This window comes from Myxine glutinosa, chromosome 2 (assembly GCF_964187855.1).
Source record: "Myxine glutinosa chromosome 2, kmMyxGlut1.1, whole genome shotgun sequence".
Taxonomy (NCBI): domain Eukaryota; kingdom Metazoa; phylum Chordata; class Myxini; order Myxiniformes; family Myxinidae; genus Myxine; species Myxine glutinosa.
Genome location: NC_136262.1, coordinates 224,764,486 through 224,784,880, shown reverse-complemented (window position 1 = coordinate 224,784,880; position 20,395 = coordinate 224,764,486). Strand labels below are relative to the sequence as shown.

At 45.5% G+C, this 20,395-nt stretch overlaps 1 protein-coding gene across 1 annotated transcript; it reads left to right on the top strand.

The window, feature by feature from the left end:
• The first annotated feature begins 1,720 nt into the window (after positions 1-1,720).
• On the top strand, positions 1,721-20,206 carry RAB24 (RAB24, member RAS oncogene family). Its single transcript, XM_068106155.2, has 8 exons — positions 1,721-2,562; positions 5,355-5,423; positions 12,833-12,911; positions 14,834-14,901; positions 15,072-15,171; positions 16,106-16,156; positions 16,312-16,374; positions 18,084-20,206. The coding sequence occupies exons 1-8, from the start codon at positions 2,446-2,448 to the stop codon at positions 18,143-18,145; spliced, it is 609 nt and encodes a 202-aa protein (XP_067962256.1). The 5' UTR covers positions 1,721-2,445; the 3' UTR covers positions 18,146-20,206.
• Positions 20,207-20,395: the final 189 nt, after the last annotated feature.

Below are 20,395 nucleotides of genomic sequence, written 5' to 3'. Positions count from 1 at the left end.
CCCACGCCTCCTCCCCCCAAGCCCTCTCCCTCCTACAGATCTCCCGATGTCCCTGCTCTCAAATGTTGTGCTTGTGTGCTTAACATGTTTTAAGATGTTTAAGTCTTTATGTGTAATTGTCGTCATTTTTGCATATTTGAGATTTTTGTCCAAATTTCAAACAGCCACCAAAGGGTCAATTTGTAAGATTTTAGTGAAATTCTTTTTTTTTTTACTTTGCTGATATGTTCCCTTCTCAAAATGATTAATAAAACGTTCTTATCTGATTTATAACTTTTCCAAACCGGGTCATTAGTTCTCAAGGTCGTGAATTTTGGGCACCCCCTCCTGCCGTCATAGTTTGACCTCTGGTGACCTCAATAATTGACCAATCACATTCATTCATATTGCATCTTGTAGCTGGCATTACAAGCTTCATTTTGAGGTACAACCTGCTATGCTATGCTGATTATCTGTGGCTCCAGGTCATAATTAATTTGCCCTTCCCCTAATTTTCAGGGCCTTTTTGACTTTTTCGGATTTTACACAAAACCATGAATTTCTCACTTATTGCCGAGTTTCAGACAGTCTACCCTCGCTAATATGATGTCCCACATGGTCCTCTCACCAAATTAGGTGGGTAACCTCGGGGCCCTTTTTTGCACACACAACCCCCTCAGCCACAGGACTCTGTGACCTGTTCTACATCAGAACTTTACAGTCGCCGTACAGGACAAGAAGGTACAAGAGTAAGTAGTGTCACTCTGGGTGGCGTCAGAAGGTCAAATACCGACAAATGTAATTACGGCCACATTTTAAACATTTTAAATGAAACTTTGTACATGCAATCAACATTGGGAGATGCATGAGATATGTAAGGGTTTTTATTTTTTTGGGACACAGAATCGAGGCTCGTGAAAGAGCTAACATTTATCACATAAGCAAATCAAACAGACAAACAAAGTATATAAAAAGAGGGAGCGGTAGACAAGATGGGGAGACAAGGGGAAGCACGCAAACACAACATTTGAGAGCAGGGACATCGGGGGATCTGTGGGAGGGAGAGGGCTTGGGGGGAGGAGGCGTGGGTGGGAGAAGTATAAAACAAGGACACCAAGGACTTCCAGGAAAGAAGTTGATATTTCAAAAAAGTGGATTTGGGGTGAAATTAGCGGGGGTAGAAAAGATGAAGGTTTTGGATGGGGGGAGATAAGAGATGGTGGTGAACAGCTGTTTTAAAGACCTGGAGGGAGGAGTGGGATTGAAGAGAGTGAGGGAGTTTGTTCCAGAGGCGGGAGAAAAGAGGAATGAAGGAGTTTTGGATTTGACCCCCAGTTCATGTCCCATACTTCGCTCTAATTCTGCTTTAATTTTTGCATAAAGTCCAAGAATGTACAAATTTTAAGTGAAAATTACAAAACCCCTTCCATGGGAAAAGGAGAGGAAAACGACTCTCCCAGCTCCTCCCCCTTTCCAGCCCCTCCCCTCCAACGAGAGAGGAGACCACTCCCAGGTCCTCCCCCTTTCCAGCTCCTCCCCCTTTCCAGCTCCTCCCCCTTTCTAGCCCCTCCCCTCCAACGAGAGAGGAGACCACACCCAGCTCCTCCCCCTTTTTAGCTCCTCTCCCTCCCATGGGATGGAAGACCACTCTCCCAGCTCCTCCCCCATTTTAGCTCCTCCCCCTCCCATGGGAGGGGAGACCATTCTCCCAGCTCCTCCCCCTTTCCAGCCCCTCCCCTCCAACAAGAGGAAGGGAAAACACCGCTTCTGGTTTCGCTCGACCTGCGGATCCGATTCCAACCGCTTTTATTCTCTCAATTTTAGCAAATATGAAACATGATAACATTGGACGTAAGTCCAGATTGGAGAATCTGATGTTGACAGGGCTCAATGAGTGGATTGCCCAAAAGAGTGAAGCAATGCGATGACGGATGAACTACAAGATGACAGGGTCAAAGGTCAAGACTCATGAGACCTCTTTTAACTTGCCCAAACTCTAGCAAGGAGCATCTCATGTTGACATTGGTCGGGCTTTGGTATTCGAGCGAATTGTATTTGGAATTGAACTGATTATGATTCGATTTTGGATTAATTTAAAGAAACTGCGGTAAGGGGGCGTGGCTTCTTGGAACACTGCTCCTACGAAAGGGCGTCAGACGCAGAAGAAGAAGAAGAAGAAGAAGAATCTGAGCGCCATAAGAGAATTCCATGACGATTCGGCTGCGTGACGACACTGTCGTCGTACTGAGAGTTCGCCTGTTCGGGAAAAGTTAATGAATGAATGACGGTGAAGGAAGCTTTTGCAGGTTCTGTTGGTTTATTTGTTTTGGCGTTGGAGGTGAGAACTGAGGAGATCTGTGTGTGTGGCCTGGTGAATTCTTCCCTGTTTCTTTGGCGAGTCATTCAGTCACACAATTCCTGCCGCTGCACGTCCGACCCCGCCAGTCCCGTCCCTGTCGGTGCGTCATGAACGCACAGCGCGTGGACGTCAAACTTGTTTTGCTGGGCCGGGAGTACAGCGGGAAAACGAGCCTGGTGGAAAGATTCGTGCACGATCGCTTTTCCTACACCCCCTACCAAAGCGTAAGCTAACAACACCGTCATGACTGCACACACCACCACCACCACCACCAACAACAACACCACGGCTGCACACACCAGCAACAACACCACAGTCATGGCTACACACAGTAACAACACCGTCATGACTGTACACACAACAACACAGCTAAGGCTGCAGACACAACACCAAGGCTGTACACACAACAGCACCACCACCACCACCACCACCAAGGCTGTAAGGTACACACAACAACACAACCACAAAGACTGTAAGGTACACACAACACGACCAAGGCTGTAACGTACACACACAACAACACCACCACCAAGGCTGTAAGGTACACACAACAACAACACCACCAAGGCTGTAAGGTACACACAACAACAACACCACCAAGGCTGTAAGGTACACACAACACCCCCACCACCAAGGCTGTAAGGTACACACAACCCCACCACCTACGCTCTAACGTACACACACAACAACACCACCACCAAGGCTGTAAGGTACACACAACAACACAACCACAAAGACTAAGGTACACACAACACGACCAAGGCTGTAACGTACACACACAACAACACCACCACCAAGGCTGTAAGGTACACACAACAACACCACCACCAAGGCTGTAAGGTACACACAACAACACCACCACAAAGGCTGTAAGCTACACACAACAACACAACCACAAAGACTAAGGTACACACAACACGACCAAGGCTGTAACGTACACACACAACAACACCACCACCAAGGCTGTAAGGTACACACAACAACACCACCACAAAGGCTGTAAGGTACACACAACAACACAACCACAAAGACTGTAAGGTACACACAACACGACCAAGGCTGTAACGTACACACACAACACCACCACCACCAAGGCTGTAAGGTACACACAACAACACCACCACCAAGGCTGTAAGGTACACACAACACCCCCACCACCAAGGCTGTAAGGTACACACAACAACACCACCACCAAGGCCGTAAGGTACACACACCACCACCACCACCAAGGCCGTAAGGTACACACAACACCACCAAGGCTGTAAGGTAAGGTAAGGTACATGCACAGTTATCGCAATGGTTTGTACATCTCTTGGTGTGGCGGGTCGGAGGTTCAAACCCCGGCCGAGTCGGAGCAAACACTCGAAAATGATACGTGCTGCTTACTTGGTTGCCTGATGCTCCGCATTTTTAAAGGATATTGTATGGAAATGCAACTAATACTACTAATCTTTATTATCCCATATCCAGGGGAATTCCTGTTTATTGACAAAGTAAATTCAAAACATTGTATAGAAAGTATAGAAACATCAAACATCAAAATGGGATAAGAATAGCAAGCAAATTATGGATGATGGACGAAACAGCAAAATGGCTAAGAACTTGAATTTAACACTCAGATTGCACATCCTCCGATATTAAACAAGAGTGAAAATCGCTTTGCATTACACGTCTCCTGCCGATGTGATCTTTCCCAAGTCCAAAAAAGGGCACAACTCGTACTCCATGAAATCATAGAAAAAATATGATCGGGCCGATCTCCACATCATCAATACCTATAAACAAAATTTAAAAAACAATTACCAGATATATTGAAATAAAAACAAACCTCTTCTGGAAGCGGTCAAAGGTGGTGGTACGTCTTCCAGTCTTCCTCCTCCTTCAATGAATGTGGGTATATTTATCGATCGGAGGCAAACTTAATAACCCGGCAAACCATTAATACCAGCATCCATTCGTCAAATAACAACAAATGTCACCTCCATGGTAACACTTTCACTACGCCTCGTTGCTAATCTACAGCGCACTACATTTTCTTTACGAACGAAGCAAAGCGAGTTGTTCTTTGGGCGATTTTGAGATCTCCACGTTTGGTACTTTCGCGATGTATTTTGGGGTCTGTATCGGTCTTGTAAGTTCTGAAAACGCTCAAAGAAAATGTATGGTTTTAAAAACGACGTAAGTGTGAGTTGAGACGACGAATATCGAGAAGTGGTATTAATAATGTGACGACGTATTTGCGAAACGACATAAAAAAAGGGCCACACAAGTTGGGGTATTACTGTGCCGAGGCACTTTTAATAAATAACCGAGTGGGCTGACTTATCTCTTGAGGTTGTAGTTCAGACCTCTGATGATTTGGGGGGACCAACCGTTTCTCCTGAGAGCCCCCCTAGACCGAGCGATCCTGCGGACCATCGAGTAGAGGGGCTGCATCAGGTTTCAGAGCAATCGGTTGGTAAATAAGGGACGGGTAGGGACCAGAAGTTTGGGGGGTAACCCCCCCCCCCCTCCCTGGGAGTCCTAATGATCCAAAAATTGAAGCCGAGCGATCGTGAGGACTACTTTTCTTGTATTCATGTGTCAAGTTTCAGAACAATCAGCCGGGTGATAAGGGAGGAGTAGCAAACATAGCAAAACGTTGACGGGCGGACGGACGGACGGACGGACGGACATCACGACCCATTTTATAAGTTCAATCTCTTCGAGAATCGAGATGAGAACTTAAAATAACGTTTGAAAGAGTCAGTGGCATGTTCTGCTCTAATTATAATACACAGCACGGCTCTGCCCTGGAGGCAGCACGGCTCTGCCCTGGAGGCTGCCCGGCTCTGCCCTGGAGGCTGCCCGGCTTGGCATCAATGCAGTTCAACATATATTTATTTTTGAAGGATGAATATGTGTTTCACAGCATGGTAGCGCCTTGTTGTTAGAAAGGGTGTTTTTCTTGTGTTTTATTGTATTACATAGGAATCTTTGTTTAATTAGGAAAATGTACGTATGCTTTGCTTTTCAGACGATAGGCAATGCTTTTGTTGCGAAGAGAATGGAAGCAAAAGGCAAGAACATGACTATGGGTATCTGGGTACGTACAGCATCTATATATACAAAAGAAAGTTTTTGTTTGTTTGTCTGCACGCGCTAATCTCCTGAACGGTGAAAGATAGGAGGAAACCTCTGAAACAAAAAATGTCGGGACGGGCCCCAGGAAGGTTATAGGCTAGGTGGCGAGGTGGTGAGGCCGGTCGAGGCCGCCTCGGCTGGGCTGGGCCCATTTTGCAATAAATCATCTTCTTTCACAATTTTCTTGAAGTCCAACTTATGCACTTAATAGGAATATCTGACTGATTGCAACACATGCTTTCAAAATTCTCTCTCGCGGAGTCCGACAGAAGAAAGAACACGGAATCGTTGAGCACTAATTGATACTGAGCTAGCGTCAGACCTATGTAGTATGTACAGAAGATTAAATTCATTCAAAAAGTACCCGGGCAATGTCGGGTGCATTCAGCTAGCTTGTGTACTATATAATGCAATTAGATACAAAAACGAGGTATTTGAATTTTTTATTTCTGAAGCTTTAAGCATTTGTTAAGGTTGTTGAATGTTTAAATGCACTTTATAAAAGTCTTTTTAATAGCATCCTTTTATCAGTGTAACTGTTTGAAATGAAATCATGCTGCGGCCTCGTGGAAGCATGCATTGAATCCTGTATTAATATGGCGTTTCTGCACTCTAGAGTCTAGACCATCCCAAATTATTATCATTGTCAATGTAAGACCACTCCTCACTCGAAGGTGCACCACTTTTCATGGATATTGCGAGTCAATTTGGGATGGTCTAGATTTGGGATAGTCAGATCTTTTCATGGCTCAACAATTTGCACAGCTGTTACTCCGCTCGGTCATCATTGTGCCAGATCTTGCACCGCTCGGTCATCATTGTGCACAGATCTTGCACCGCTCGGTCATCATTGTGCACGGATCTTGCACCGTTCGGTCATCATTGTGCACGGATCTTGCACCGCTCGATCATCATTGTGCACGGATGTTGCACCGCTCGGTCATCATTGTGCACGGATGTTGCACGCTCGGTCATCATTGTGCACGGTTGTTGCACCGCTCGGTCATCATTGTGCACAGATCTTGCTACCGCTCAATCATTGTGCACAGATCTTGCACCGCTCGGTCATCATTGTGCACGATTGTTGCACCGCTCGGTCATCATTGTGCACGGATCTTGCACCCCTCGGTCATCTTTGTGCACAGATCATGCTACCGCTCAATCATTGTGCACAGATCTTGCACCACTCGGTCATCATTGTGCACAAATCTTGCACCGCTCGGTTATCATTGTGGATGGATCTTGCACCGCTTGTTGATCATTGTGCACGGATCTTGCACCGCTCGGTCATCATTGTGGACGGATCTTGCACCGCTTGTTGATCATTGTGCACAAATCTTGCACCGCTCGGTTATCATTGTGCACAAATCTTGCACCGCTCGGTTATCATTGTGGACGGATCTTGCACCACTTGTTGTTCATTGTGCACGGATCTTGCACCGCTTGTTGGTCATTGTGCACGGATCTTGCACCGTTCGGTTATCATTGTGGACGGATCTTGCACCGCTTGTTGATCATTGTGCACAGATCTTGCACCGCTCGGTCATCATTGTGCACGGATCTTGCACCGCTCGATCATCATTGTGCACGGATCGTGCACCGCTCGGTCATCATTGTTCACGGATGTTGCACCGCTCGGTCATCATTGTGCACGGATGTTGCACCGCTCGGTCATCATTGTGCACGGATCTTGCACCGCTCAGTCATCATTGTGCACTGATCTTGCACCGCTCGGTCATCATTTTGCACGGATCTTGCACCGCTCGATCATCATTGTGCACGGATCTTGCACCGCTAGGTCATCATTGTGCATGGATCTTGCACCGCTCGGTCATCATTGTGCACGGATCTTGCACCCCTCAGTCATCATTGTGCACGGATCTTGCACCCCTCAGTCATCATTGTGCACGGATGTTGCACCGCTCGGTCATCATTGTGCACAGATGTTGCACCGCTCGGTCATCATTGTGCACGGTTGTTGCATCGCTCGGTCATCATTGTGCACGGATCTTGCTACCGCTCAATCATTGTGCACAAATCTTGCTCCGCTCGGTCATCATTGTGGACGGATCTTGCACCGCTTTTTGATCATTGTGCATGGATCTTGCACCGCTCGGTCATCATTGTGCATGGATCTTGCACCGCTCGGTCATCATTGTGCACGGATCTTGCACCGCTCGGTTATCATTGTGGACGGATCTTGCACCGCTTGTTGATCATTGTGGACGGATCTTGCACCGCTTGTTGATTATTGTGCATGGATCTTGCACCGCTCGGTCATCATTGTGGACAGATCTTGCACTGCTTGTTGATCATTGTGGACAGATCTTGCACCGCTCGGTTATCATTATGAACGGATCTTGCACCGTTCCGTTATCATTGTGCTCGGCTTGGCTGACAACCTGCATTGTGATTTTTGGGTTGGGAGGATATGAGCCCTTCACCCCAATTGTCACCGCTTTTATCGCTCCTTGATAGTGCAGAAAATGGTGTGGGGAGACTGCTGAGCTCTTGGAAGCTGAAGGCCGCATTGGGCTTGACGGTAGAGAATCGAAAGGAGGCCGTCTAATCTGCTCGCCTCACGCTTGTTGTGTCTTCGACGCGCGGTGTTCGACACCGCCATTTTGGACCACTTCCCGCATGAGTGGCTAACCCAGTTTCAACAGCCGCCAAGCTCCTGAATGTACTCTTTGGGACGCCAAGCTATGTGCCGGCTGAAGGGGTTTATTTTCATTTTATCTTTCCCTTGACGCCGAGGAGTTCTGGAAATCTCGCAAGATTGTGAAAGAAAACATGTCATTATTTACTTTTAACAATGCGTATAAAGCAAGTCGTATAAAGCATCGGGGCCTGGCGAAGCGTGCGGGCGGACGGAGGGCTTCCTCGCGCCGGAGCTTGGAGCCGCGTGTGGACAGCGGACAAGACGACGGACAGATACCACATTTCCCCACACGAGGTTTTGGACAACTGCTGGGCTCTTGGAAGCTGAAGGCCGCATTGGACTTGACGGTAGAGAATCGAAAGGAGGCCGTCTAATCTGCTCGCCTCACGCTTGTTGTGTCTTCGACGCGCGGTGTTCTACACCGCCATTTTGGACCACTTCCCGCATGAGTGGCTACCCCAGTTTCAACAGCCGCCAAGCTCCTGAAAGTACTCTTTGGGGCGCCAAGCTATGTGCCGGCTGAAGGGGTTTATTTTCATTTTATCTTTCCCTTGACGCCGCCCCCCACTCCACCCCCCAGAATTTCCATGTTTTAAACGTTTCCCGGTGTGTACCCTCGATAAGAATAGGTACACCGTATCCCTGCGTGTCGTAAAAGACGACTAAGAGGGTTGGCGTCAGGAAGGGCATCCGGCCATAAAAAACATTGCCTCAAAAAGGGAACCATGACAATTACAAGTACATATGGGCAGGGTACAGCCCGAAGTGGAGATCGGTTTCTGAGGTTTGGGACATGGAATGTAGGGACAATGACAGGGAGATCAGGAGAAGTGGTGGAAGTATTGGTCAGAAGAAGAGTGGACATATGTTGTGTGCAAGAGACGAGATGGAAGGGAAGTGGTGTGAGAATGGTGAAGGGTAGGCAGGGACAGAAATACAAGTTTGTGTGGCAAGGGTGCCTGGAGGGCGTGAATGGTGTTGGTGTCCTGTTTTCTGAGGAGTTTGTAGACAGTGTGGTGAGTGTGACGAGAGTGAGTGATAGGTTGATGATGGTGAAAATGATGATTGGAAAGCTCTTGGTGAACGTCATCTCGGGATATGCTCCGCAGGTTGGTCGAAGCGTTGAAGAAAAGGACAAGTTCTGGTGTGCGATAGAGAAGCTGATGGAAAACGTGAAAGATGAGGAAGTTGTTGTGGTAGGAGGAGACCTAAATGGACACGTGGGAAGGAGTATGGATGGTTTTGACGGAGTTCATGGGGGTTACGGATATGGTGTGAGAAATGGAGAAAGTGAAAGGATTTTGGAGTTTGCTGATGGAGCTGATTTGTTGATTTGTAATACTCAGTTCCAGAAAGAGGATAATAAGCTTGTTACATACACGTCAGGTGGGTCGACGACAACCGTTGACTACCTGATGGTGCGTAGGCGAGATAGGGGGCACCTCCGGGACACAAAGGTGATCCCGGGGGAGGAGGCTGTTTCACAGCACCACTTGGTTGTCTGCGACGTAAGGGTGAAAGGTGTGAGGAGAGCTCGGCTGGTGAAGTACCAACCGAGAAAGAAGGTGTGGAGGTTGAAAGAGGTAAGGGAGGCAGTAAGGGAGGCATTAAAAGAGAGGCTGAGTAGGGTCGAGGATGATGTGGTTGAGCTTGAAAGTGGTTGAATGTCGATGAAAGCTAGTCTGTTGGGAGCCGTTGGTGAGGTATGTGGATGGACAAAAGGACCACCGAGGCACTCGGAAACATGGTGGTGGGATGATGAAGTTGGAAAGAGGATTGACGAGAAGAGGAAGAAGTTCAAGGAGTGGCAGAAGGCGAAGGGTACGGGAGCAGAAACAGCAGAGCATGAAAGTTATAAGGCAGCCAGGAAGGCTGCAAAGAAAGAGGTAGCAAAGGCGCAGGAGGCATGTAGGAAAATGTTCGGAGAACGCTTGGATTCGGAAGAGGGTCAGAAAGCAGTATTCAGGATTGCAAAGCAGATAGCGAAAGAGAGGTGTGATGTGATGGGGGTGAGTTGCTTGAAGGATGAAGTGGGACAAATCGTTGTCGACCCAGATGGAATTAAAGGAAGGTGGAAAAGATATATGGAAATGCTGTTGAATACAGAGAATGAATGGGATGGCAACATAGAGAGTAACCCAGTTTTAGGACCGGCAGAGAAGATAACTGAGAAGGAAGTTGAGGAAGCGATAAAAGCAATGAAGGGTAGAAAAGCAGGAGGGCCGACAGGAGTTGTGGGAGATATGTTGAAGGCAGCAGGAAGTTGGGGTGTGAAGAGAATGACAGAGATCTGTAATCTGGTGGTGAAAGAAGGCCGCATTCCAGTGGATTGGGAACTGAGTACCCTCGTCCCTCTATACAAGGGGAAAGGTGACCCTCTGGAGTGTGGCTCGTACCGAGCGATAAAGTTATTGGAGCATGGAATGAAGGTATTGGAAAGGGTGTTGGAGAGGAGGATAAGGAAGAAAGTGAAGATCGACGAAATGCAGTTTGGATTCATGCCAGGAAGAGGAACGACAGACGCGCTTTTCATTGTGAGGCAGTTGCAGGAGAAGTACATGGAGAAGAGGAAGAAGTTGTTTCTTGGGTTTGTTGATCTGGAGAAAGCATTCAATAGGGTACCACGCAAAGTATTGACATGGGCATTGAGGAAGTTAGGAGTGGAGGAATGGTTGATCAGAGTAGTGATGGCAATGTACAAAAGAGCGCGCACAGCTGTAAGGACGAAGGACGGGAACAGTGGTGAGTTTGAGGTGAAGGTGGGAGTGCATCAGGGGGCGGTACTAAGTCCACTACTATTTGTAGCTGTGATGGAGGTGCTGGCTCAGAACGTGAAGGAGGGTTTACCGTGGGAGTTGTTGTATGCAGATGATCTGGTGTTGATTGCGGAAAGTATGGATGGACTGAAGGAAAAGATGAACACGTGGAAGGAATGTATGGAGACAAAAGGTCTGAAGGTGAATATCGGAAAGACGAAGGTGATGGCAAGTGGTAAAGCATGTGGTGAGGTGGAAAGAACTGGGAAGTGGCCCTGTGCTGTGTGTAGGAAGGGTGTCGGAGTGAACTCCATTCAATGTACAATGTGCGCTGAGTGGGTTCATCAAAAATGTAGTGGTCTGAGAGGGTCATTAACCAGTGTGGCAGCTACATTCAAATGTAAGGTGTGCACAGAGGGACCTGCAGATGGAGGAAATGTTGAGTTGGATCTTGGAGACGGCGTGAAGCTGGAATGTGTGAAAACATTTTGCTACCTCGGAGACATGCTGAATGGAGAAGGTGGATCAGACTCGGCAACGGTTGCTCGAGTGAGATGTGCATGGAAGAAGTTTCGGGAACTGAGTGGCGTGCTGATGGTGAGGGGAGTGTCGTTGAGGCTGAAGGGAAAGGTGTATGCTGCATGTGTGAGAAGTGTTATGATTTATGGGAGCGAGACATGGGTAATGAACGTAGAGCAGCAACGAAGGTTGGAAAGGGTGGAAATGCGAATGGTTCGACGGATGTGCGGAGTATCGTTGAGAGAGAGGAAGACAAATGATGAATTGCGAAAGATGATGGGAATAGAGCCTGTGATTGATGCTGTGAAGAGGAACAGGTTGAGATGGTTTGGTCATGTGTTGAGGAAGGATTAAAGTGACTGGTTGAGAAGAGTGGTGGAAATGAATGTAGAAGGAAGCAGAGGACGGGGAAGACCGAGAAAGACTTGGCTGAAGATGGTGGAAGAAGAAATGCGGGCAAGGGGGTTAACAAGGAGAGATGCAGAAAATAGGGCAAAATGGAGAAGATTGTCATGGGGACCGCAAGGCTAACCCCCGCTCTGGCAGGGAAAATGGCCTTTAAAATGCATGTTGTTGTTGTTGATAGTGCAGAAAATATCTACGATGAGTGTGGTGTGCACGTGTGGTGTGCATGTGTGCACATCCCTACTGCATTGAGATTCAGGACTTGGTCGAGACTGTCACTGTTTAGCAGGTGGTCACGTGATCAAGTTTGCTTCCTCTCCTCCCCCTGTCTTGCAAATGATCAATGTAATGAAAATTTACTACATGACAGGAATGTGGCTGCATAAAGGAAGGACTGCAGATATTACAGGACATTAGCCCGTTCACCTACGCACCTGGAGACAGGGTTTTGCAATCACTTCTGAGTGTACGTGTCCAGGGCATAACTTTTTAACATTTGAGCTTTTGTCATGGCATTCTCCACAAACCTCTATTATGAGAATATGGAGGACACTAATTTAAAAATCACTTCTAAGAATAGATTAGCTGCAGGTCAATCAAAGGTGCACAGGATTAGGTTAAGAAAAGAGTGTGGATGGTTATGATAAGTTCTGATGTGGTTGCCCAATCCAGACTCAATGGTGTCATGGTTAGAGTGTCCGAGCCTGGTCTCAAATGTGAAAAACCCGAATTGCATGAACTGAAGTGCTTGTGCATCAATAAAGAACAAGATCTGTGCCATCCAGGTATTTTGTGGGAACGATGTTGTTCGACAATGTCCAGCTTCATTCATCATTCTGCATGGTCTGGTTTCATGGGTAGAGTATCGAGTGCACAAAGTTCTATTTCCGAAGGACTTTCCTGATTTGTGTTTATCTCTCGGAAATGTTCAGTAAACTTTGCAAGGATTCCTAGAAAACATGTCCTACCTGTTTGTGCAGATGGCTTGAGTGCGCTCGAAGTAATTTGATCATGATCTATGCATTGCAGGACACTGCTGGTTCGGAGCGCTATGAAGCCATGACACGCATATATTACCGTGGTGCCCAAGCGGCGGTGGTATGCTTTGGTAAGTTGAGCTTTGTGGCACAAAATGTTTACAAAGTAATAAAAACGTTTTTTACTAGAACGGCACTCGGTAGAGAGCATACCTCCACCTGGTTGGCGATATCACTCGATAGTGAAGAATCACTTAAAAATTCTACTGGCTCGATCCGGATCTTCACCAAAATTGATTCGATTCTTCCTTGTTAAACACACACATCTCCACCAAGTATCGTCCAAATCCATCCACAACTTTTTGAGATATCCTGCATGGTTTTTCGTTTGTTTTTTTTCATGCATGGATACCTGCATACAGGCATGGATACAGGCATGGATACAGGCATGGATACCTGCATGGTATCGTTTTTGGCCCTATCTCCCAATGGTGACGAATCACTTTAAAATTCTAGAAGCCGGATCCGAATCCGGATCTTCACCAAAATTGATTCGATTCTTCCTTGTTAAACACACAACATCTCCACCAAGTATCGTCCAAATCCATCTGTAACTTTTTGAGATATCCTGCTATGTATCGTTTTTGGCCCTATCTCCCAATGGTGAAGAATCACTTTAAAATTCTAGAAGCCAGATCCGAATCCGGATCTTCACCAAAATCAAATCATTTTGTCGGTGTCACATACGCTACATCTCTGCCATATTTCGTCCGAATCCTTCCACAACTTTTTGTTCACAAACAGACAGACCTGTTTTGCCATTTTGCCATTTTGCCTGTTCGCTGGGGTGAAAACATAACCTATATCCACCTTTGGTGGCGGAGGTAAAAATGTAAAAGGAAGTCGAGATGGTATGCCAAAAGTATGTAAACAAGGTAGGGATGATCACAATAAATTATCATGTGAAACCATCCCCAAGACTGAACAGTAGGCGGACTAGAAGTAGACAGAATTGAAAATGGTTTTCTGTTGTTGGACTGTACGTAATTTCCCACCGTTAACCACAGCAATATTGGTGTAATTGGCCAGTTATCGCCGTGGGGGCGCCCCCACTCGGCTGATTGCCAGGGGTTGCCCCACCCACCCCTCTTGGCCCTTTATTGCCCTCTGCATCGGTATGCGGCTGTGTCTACTTTGCAGCATTCTTTGAAGTTATGAAAAATTGGAGTAGTCATGGACCTTCCACTGTAAAATGCAGTAGGTTCGTGTTTAAACCAATTTTGAGTTGCATTGTCTGAACAGAAGACGAAGAAGAAGAATTACAAACTATCTGTTTTGGGTCGGTCAGATTTGACGCTCAGCGATGTTGTCCAAACGTTTAAGGAGCGTTGTCGGATGTGAAATCCTCCACAGGTGGCTGGTCGGTACTTTATAGGTTCATAAGTTTGTATCTTGTTCGATTATTTTGAGGATTTGTGTTGCATTAAACATCTGGAGTGTCCGTGCCATCCTTTCATAGGAAGCCCTATACTACCAAAGCTATAAGCTAGAAAAAAAATTGGTATCTGCTTTTGTATCAGCTGGAACCTGATACCCAAACTATAAAAAATTGTGCCTGCTGTTTCAGTAAGGGAAAAGCTATCTTCTCGTCCACGCAGCTTTTGCCCAAGGTCGGAGCCTGAACACTTCAACAACAGGATATGGTACAGGGAGGCGAGGGGTCGTTTCTAACCAGCTTTGTTCCGTTCCCAGAATGCTCAAGGGCTGCCCTGGCAACAGAGCCAAATGTATGAAATCCCTGACACTGGGATTCCACTGAAATCCACCACAGTATACCCTGCAAAGATTATCCCTATTTTGGGGAGCATTGGATGTTATTGGTTGTTGCAGATTTCAGAAGGGACACTATACTTTGCCTGACCACTTGTGACAAAGAGCTTTTTGGTTTTGTGTCCTTGCTGGGGCAACTCGATGTGAGTTGGTGTATACCTGTTGCCTGAAGTGATGCTCATTACCTGAAGACTTTTAACTTGATCAATTTCTTTATTTTTAGCCTTGACTGAGGACAACAGCTTTGAGCGAGCCAAGTTCTGGGTGAATGAACTGCTCAACTGTGAGGAGGTAGGTCATTGGGTTCTTTGGATCTGCGATACCAAATCTCCCCGAAGGTGTTTTGGTCATGACGTCTGAAATTTGGTTCAGGAGCATACTTTTACTGTTCAACCTGAATGGGTGGTGCTAACCATTGGTTCATTAGCGACCCTGAAAGGGGTGTATCCTGTGTGCTGCAGCACTGCCGCGTCTACCTGTGCGCTACGAAGGCTGACCTTGTGGAGGACGACAAGATGGTGCGGAAAGTGGACCTGCACGATATGCATGACTATGCCGAAGGTGCGAGCATGCACAATGATGTCATAATCTTGTTTCGTTTCCTTTTTGTGTTTCGTTTCTCATAATGATGATGATTAGATTTTGGTGAAGATCCGGATCTAGATATGAGAATTGTAGAAATAATTCTTCACCATTTAGTCAGGGCACAACTATGCGCGCACAACTATGCACGCACAACTATGCACGCACAACTATGCACGCACAACTATGCACGCACAACTATGCACGCAGTTTTTCGTTCAAATTTTTGGAGATTAGCAAAACTATACATTTTTGGAATATTTAGAGCATGAGGAATCCAAAAATTAATGTTGGCATTTGCATAGACACCTTTGCGAAAATGACACTCAGGACAGTGATGAAGATCTGTAAAAGCATATTCCTGAACGGTATAGACCTAGTAGATCCTGTGTATAGGACTTATAGTTCAATCTGATACTACCTATAACTTCCTATAACTTCAAAGGACTTGCAATATCATGTATTATGTAATACAGTTATATCACAAATATAAAGACAATGGTTTTCAATTACCTTTGTTTGTTGCTTTTCCATCATCCTGAGCACTATTTTGAGGCCTTTATTGGATTCCTTGACCCAGAAAACATAGGATTAGCATATTTAATTAAGTCTTTAGGTTGACTAGAAGCCGAGATAGCGCAAAATATGTATTTTATGGTGGCCATTTTGAAAATCCAAAATGGCGCCCATGCAGGTGTGTGCAAATGCCAACATTGATTTTCGGATTCTCCATGCTCTGGTGATTCCAAAAATGTACAGGTTTGCTAATCCCAAAGTTTTGAACGAAATTAAATCTGTTAACGTAGTGAACCCGACTAATTGAGAGATGGGGGCCAAAAACGATAAATAGCAGGATATCTCAATGTTGGATGACAAGAAGAAGGCGTTGAAGTCTTCTCTTTTGTTGTTACAGAAATGAAAGCACAGCTGTTTGAAACTTCCAGCAAGACCGGACAGAATGTCCGTGAGTATTTTCTCTGATTTTTATCTTATTTTGCTGCTAATCATGTGATAATCGGTTGTTTCGAAATTCTGTACATTTTGAAATCCTTTTATGAACAATGGAAGCGAATAACCCTTGGTTTGTATGTTTTTTGCCCATTTGTCGCCCTCTTGCAGACGAGCTTTTTCAGAAGATTGCGGATGATTGTGCTGAAAACCTTGTTTTTACCGATCAAACACGTACGTGCCTTCGATTCGGGTTGGGAAATGCTGCTTTTGTCCTGATTATCTTTCCAACATAAACCATTGTGGATATTGTTGGCTTCTACAGAATTATTCGACAATGACTCCTTCCCAGCTAGCAGCTGATGTGTTTTTCTTTCTTTCGTAACATTTGAAAAGAAAAATATGTAACAAATGGCAATTGTTAAATTTCAAGTAAGGTGCTGTTCTGCTTTTGATCACCCCTCAGTCCAAATTGGGCTAAGGGCTATTGTCGTCCGGCGTCCGTCAACTTTTGGTTTTCGTCAATTTCAAGAACGGTTTGTCCGATTAAATCCATGTTTGCAGTGTGTGTTGGGGTTGAGTAGAGGAAGGTTCCTTTCGAAAATGGGCGCGCTGCGATTTTTAATATGGCCGGATGTTTTGTCTAACGACAGCCATCTTGAAATTGGTTTTCGTCAATTTCGAGCAGAACGGCTTGTCCGATTAAATCCATTTTTGCAGTGTGGGTTGGGGTTGAGTAGAGGAAGGTTCCTTTCGAAAATGGGCACGCTGCGATTTTTAATATGGCCGCCACGGCAGCCATCTTGAAATTGGTTTTCGTCAATTTCGAGCAGAACGGCTTGTCCGATTAAATCCATTTTTGCAGTGTGGGTTGGGGTTGAGTAGAGGAAGGTTCCTTTCGAAAATGGGCGTGCTGCGATTTTTAATATGGCCGCCACGGCAGCCATCTTGAAATTGGTTTTCGTCAATTTCGAGCAGAACGGCTTGTCCGATTAAATCCATTTTTGCAGTGTGGGTTGGGGTTGAGTAGAGGAAGGTTCCTTTCGAAAATGGGCACGCTGCGATTTTTAATATGGCCGCCACGGCAGCCATCTTGAAATTGGTTTTCGTCAATTTCGAGCAGAACGGCTTGTCCGATTAAATCCATTTTTGCAGTGTGGGTTGGGGTTGAGTAGAGGAAGGTTCCTTTCGAAAATGGGCACGCTGCGATTTTTAATATGGCCGCCACGGCAGCCATCTTGAAATTGGTTTTCGTCAATTTCGAGCAGAACGGCTTGTCCGATTAAATCCATTTTTGCAGTGTGTGTTGGGGTTGAGTAGAGGAAGGTTCATGCGTCCGCTGCGATTTTCAATATGGCCGCCACGGCAGCAATCTTGAAATTGGTTTCCATCAATTTCAAGCAGAACGGCTTGTCCGATTAAATCCATTTGTGCAGTGTGTGTTGGGGTTGAGTAGAGGAAGGTTCCTTTCGAAAATGGGCACGCTGTGATTTTCAATATGGCCGACACGGCAGCCATCTTGAAATTGGTTTCCACCATGCATGGGCTGAAGGGTTACATCCGCTTTGCGGTGCTATTTATTAATGGTGTATGCATGAGAGGAGTACCTTTGTCTCTGGGTGGTGTTGCGTCTTCACCGATCAGTGGGTTGGTGCACTTTTTGATTCCTATGCAGCCATTTTGTTTCCAAATGGTTTTAGTACTTTTAGCTCTTTAAACCATTTCTGACCTGTAGCTGCTTTGTGGTTGAAATCTCTGAATCAAATTGTGGTTTCTAAGGTGAAAAATGAAATGGGATTTATTAGAAATGCCCGTCGTGAGGGTGCAGTTCAATCGCCAGGTGGGCATTACATTTAAATTGCCAGTTGTGCTTTAAAGAAAAAAAATGGTATTATCGAGGCATGGGTTCTAAACCGTCTTTACCGTGTGCTCTTTCTCCTCAGCAAGAGGAGTGAACGTTACAAAAGATGCCAAGAAAGAAATGGCCAAATGTTGTGTGAAATGAAGTTGCTTCTTCATGAGGGCATCCACCTCGCCCCCTCATCGAGCATTAGATCGTACTGAGCTGTCGATGTGACGTCGGCCATTTCAGGACCCTTCACGATGGCCAATCACGAAGCTCAAGTGATGGACTATTTCCTTGCACTGTGCTTTTCCAAATGTACCGACGTCCTGGAAGATGTGTGTGTTCATGCACGTGCGAGTGTGCGCGTGAGTGTGTCCACAATGTATTGAGTTGCATTGCACACTACAAACTAATTATTTGTGTATTAACGTTTTTTTTTCTCACACTTTTTCTTCTCTCTTGCTCTCTCACGATCATGCACATTGTATGTCACGAATTCCAATTGCAGGGCAAAAACAGGTGCATGCAAGTAAAAAAAAAAAAAGTTATCTCTGCTTGAACTGCTGCTGTCTGGGAGCTCAAATACGTTTGTGATTTGGATTTCAAAATGGACAGATGAGTTGAGCACTTGGGAATACGCATGTTGCACTAGCGAGAGTTGTCTTTTAAATGGGGTTCAAGGAACTACAGAACGGTAAACAACACGTGTGCAGCAAAAACAAAAGACTTGTCTGTTTATTTTTTAACTATATGTTTAACTATATGTTGGGAAATTTAACTAAATTTTTATATGAACTAGTGTAGTATTACTACAAGAAACTACTGAACTGCAAAGGTCACTTTCCAAGTGTAATAACATTTCTGTAATATGTATATATTTGAATTTCTATTGTTATCACTCCACGAAGCCTGAGGGTAAGGACAGAAACTGTGACCAAAAATGTCACTTTTTGCACTCGTGATTATTTGCGAGGACGTGGCTGATGGGTAAAGACGAGACATTCTGGAAACAAAAGGTCGACAATGGTGGCAAAGTGATTTTGGTTTACCTGTCATTTCCCGAAATTTCAGGGTTTAAGGCTATGGAAGCCTTTTTTTTTTTTTTTATACACACCACACACACCTAAGTTTGTGCAAAGACAGACACCAGATAAGTGACTTGACTTTTTTTTTTTTTTTTTTCTTTCATTGAACACAGCTGGTGGCCTTGGTGACAAAACTACCTGGCGCTCTCTCGATGATGGTGATGCCATTGTGCGATGTCTTTTCTCTCTGCAGTTAATGGGGGAAGTTATAAAGAACCCCCTCCTCCCTCCCCCACCAAACCATAGCATGGCAGTTCAGGGGGTTTCTCAATGCTTCATTCATCAAATGCTGAGCATGAAGTCAAGAAGCAGCACGTACAAATTTTGTCTTTGGTCTGACTTGACCAGGGTCAGAAACATTAACTTTACCGGACTCTGTGCCATTGTGTTTAAAGTCTGATGAAATGTAATTCTCACCCTGATCGAGTCATGCCAATGATTCTCAACATGGTAGAGTCATACCATCAAAGACCAAAATGGTATTTGCCACTTCCTGTTTAGCGTTTAGAGGATAGAGCGCAGATAAACCTCCTATGTTGGGGCATCCCATGGGTGGAAGGGAAGGGGGTTCTTCTTGACTGTTCGACTGACTGGAAAGAGCGAAGTGACGTCACAACGGTGTGTGTGTGGACGTGTGCACGTGTGCTTTTTAAAAAATACGACTCCCAGACATGGAGTAGATACTGTCCCCAAACCGAATGGCAACCATGATCCATCACGAGGGTGCGACTGTGTGTGTATATGTGTGTTTGGAGGTCACTCTCGTGATCATCACTCCAGGCCTGAGGGCAAGGACAGCACTGCAATTCCATCTACTTGGATTTATGAGTAATATGCGAATGCATTATATACACACAACATAGGTCAAGCACACATGCATCAAGTGCTGGAAATTCTTCTTTTTTTCTTTTCTTTTTTTTCTTACAAAAAACAACTTGAATATCTTGTACAGTGAAAGTCATCATACGTTATTCATTTGAGACAACACACTCACCTCCCTTGACCTCGGTTACATATCTTCAGCAGAAAACTTTCAATCAAGTGGTGCAACCTCTGTGTACTCTTCGTAGTGGGAAAGTGATTTCACGATTGTTTGATAGATCTTCATTTGAATAAAACGAATGCAGAACAACAATTTTCTTACTTCATAAAGTTAAAGTATTACAGGGCCCGGTGGGTATTTTTTGCTTGCCTTATTGCCAACGACGAATGTGCTGCTACCTGGTCCTGACCCCATGAATGTTGACGGATATGACACGCAAGCTGCAATTTCAAGCCAATCTGGAAATGACGACAGCTCGCAGATATTATTGCACGTCATGGA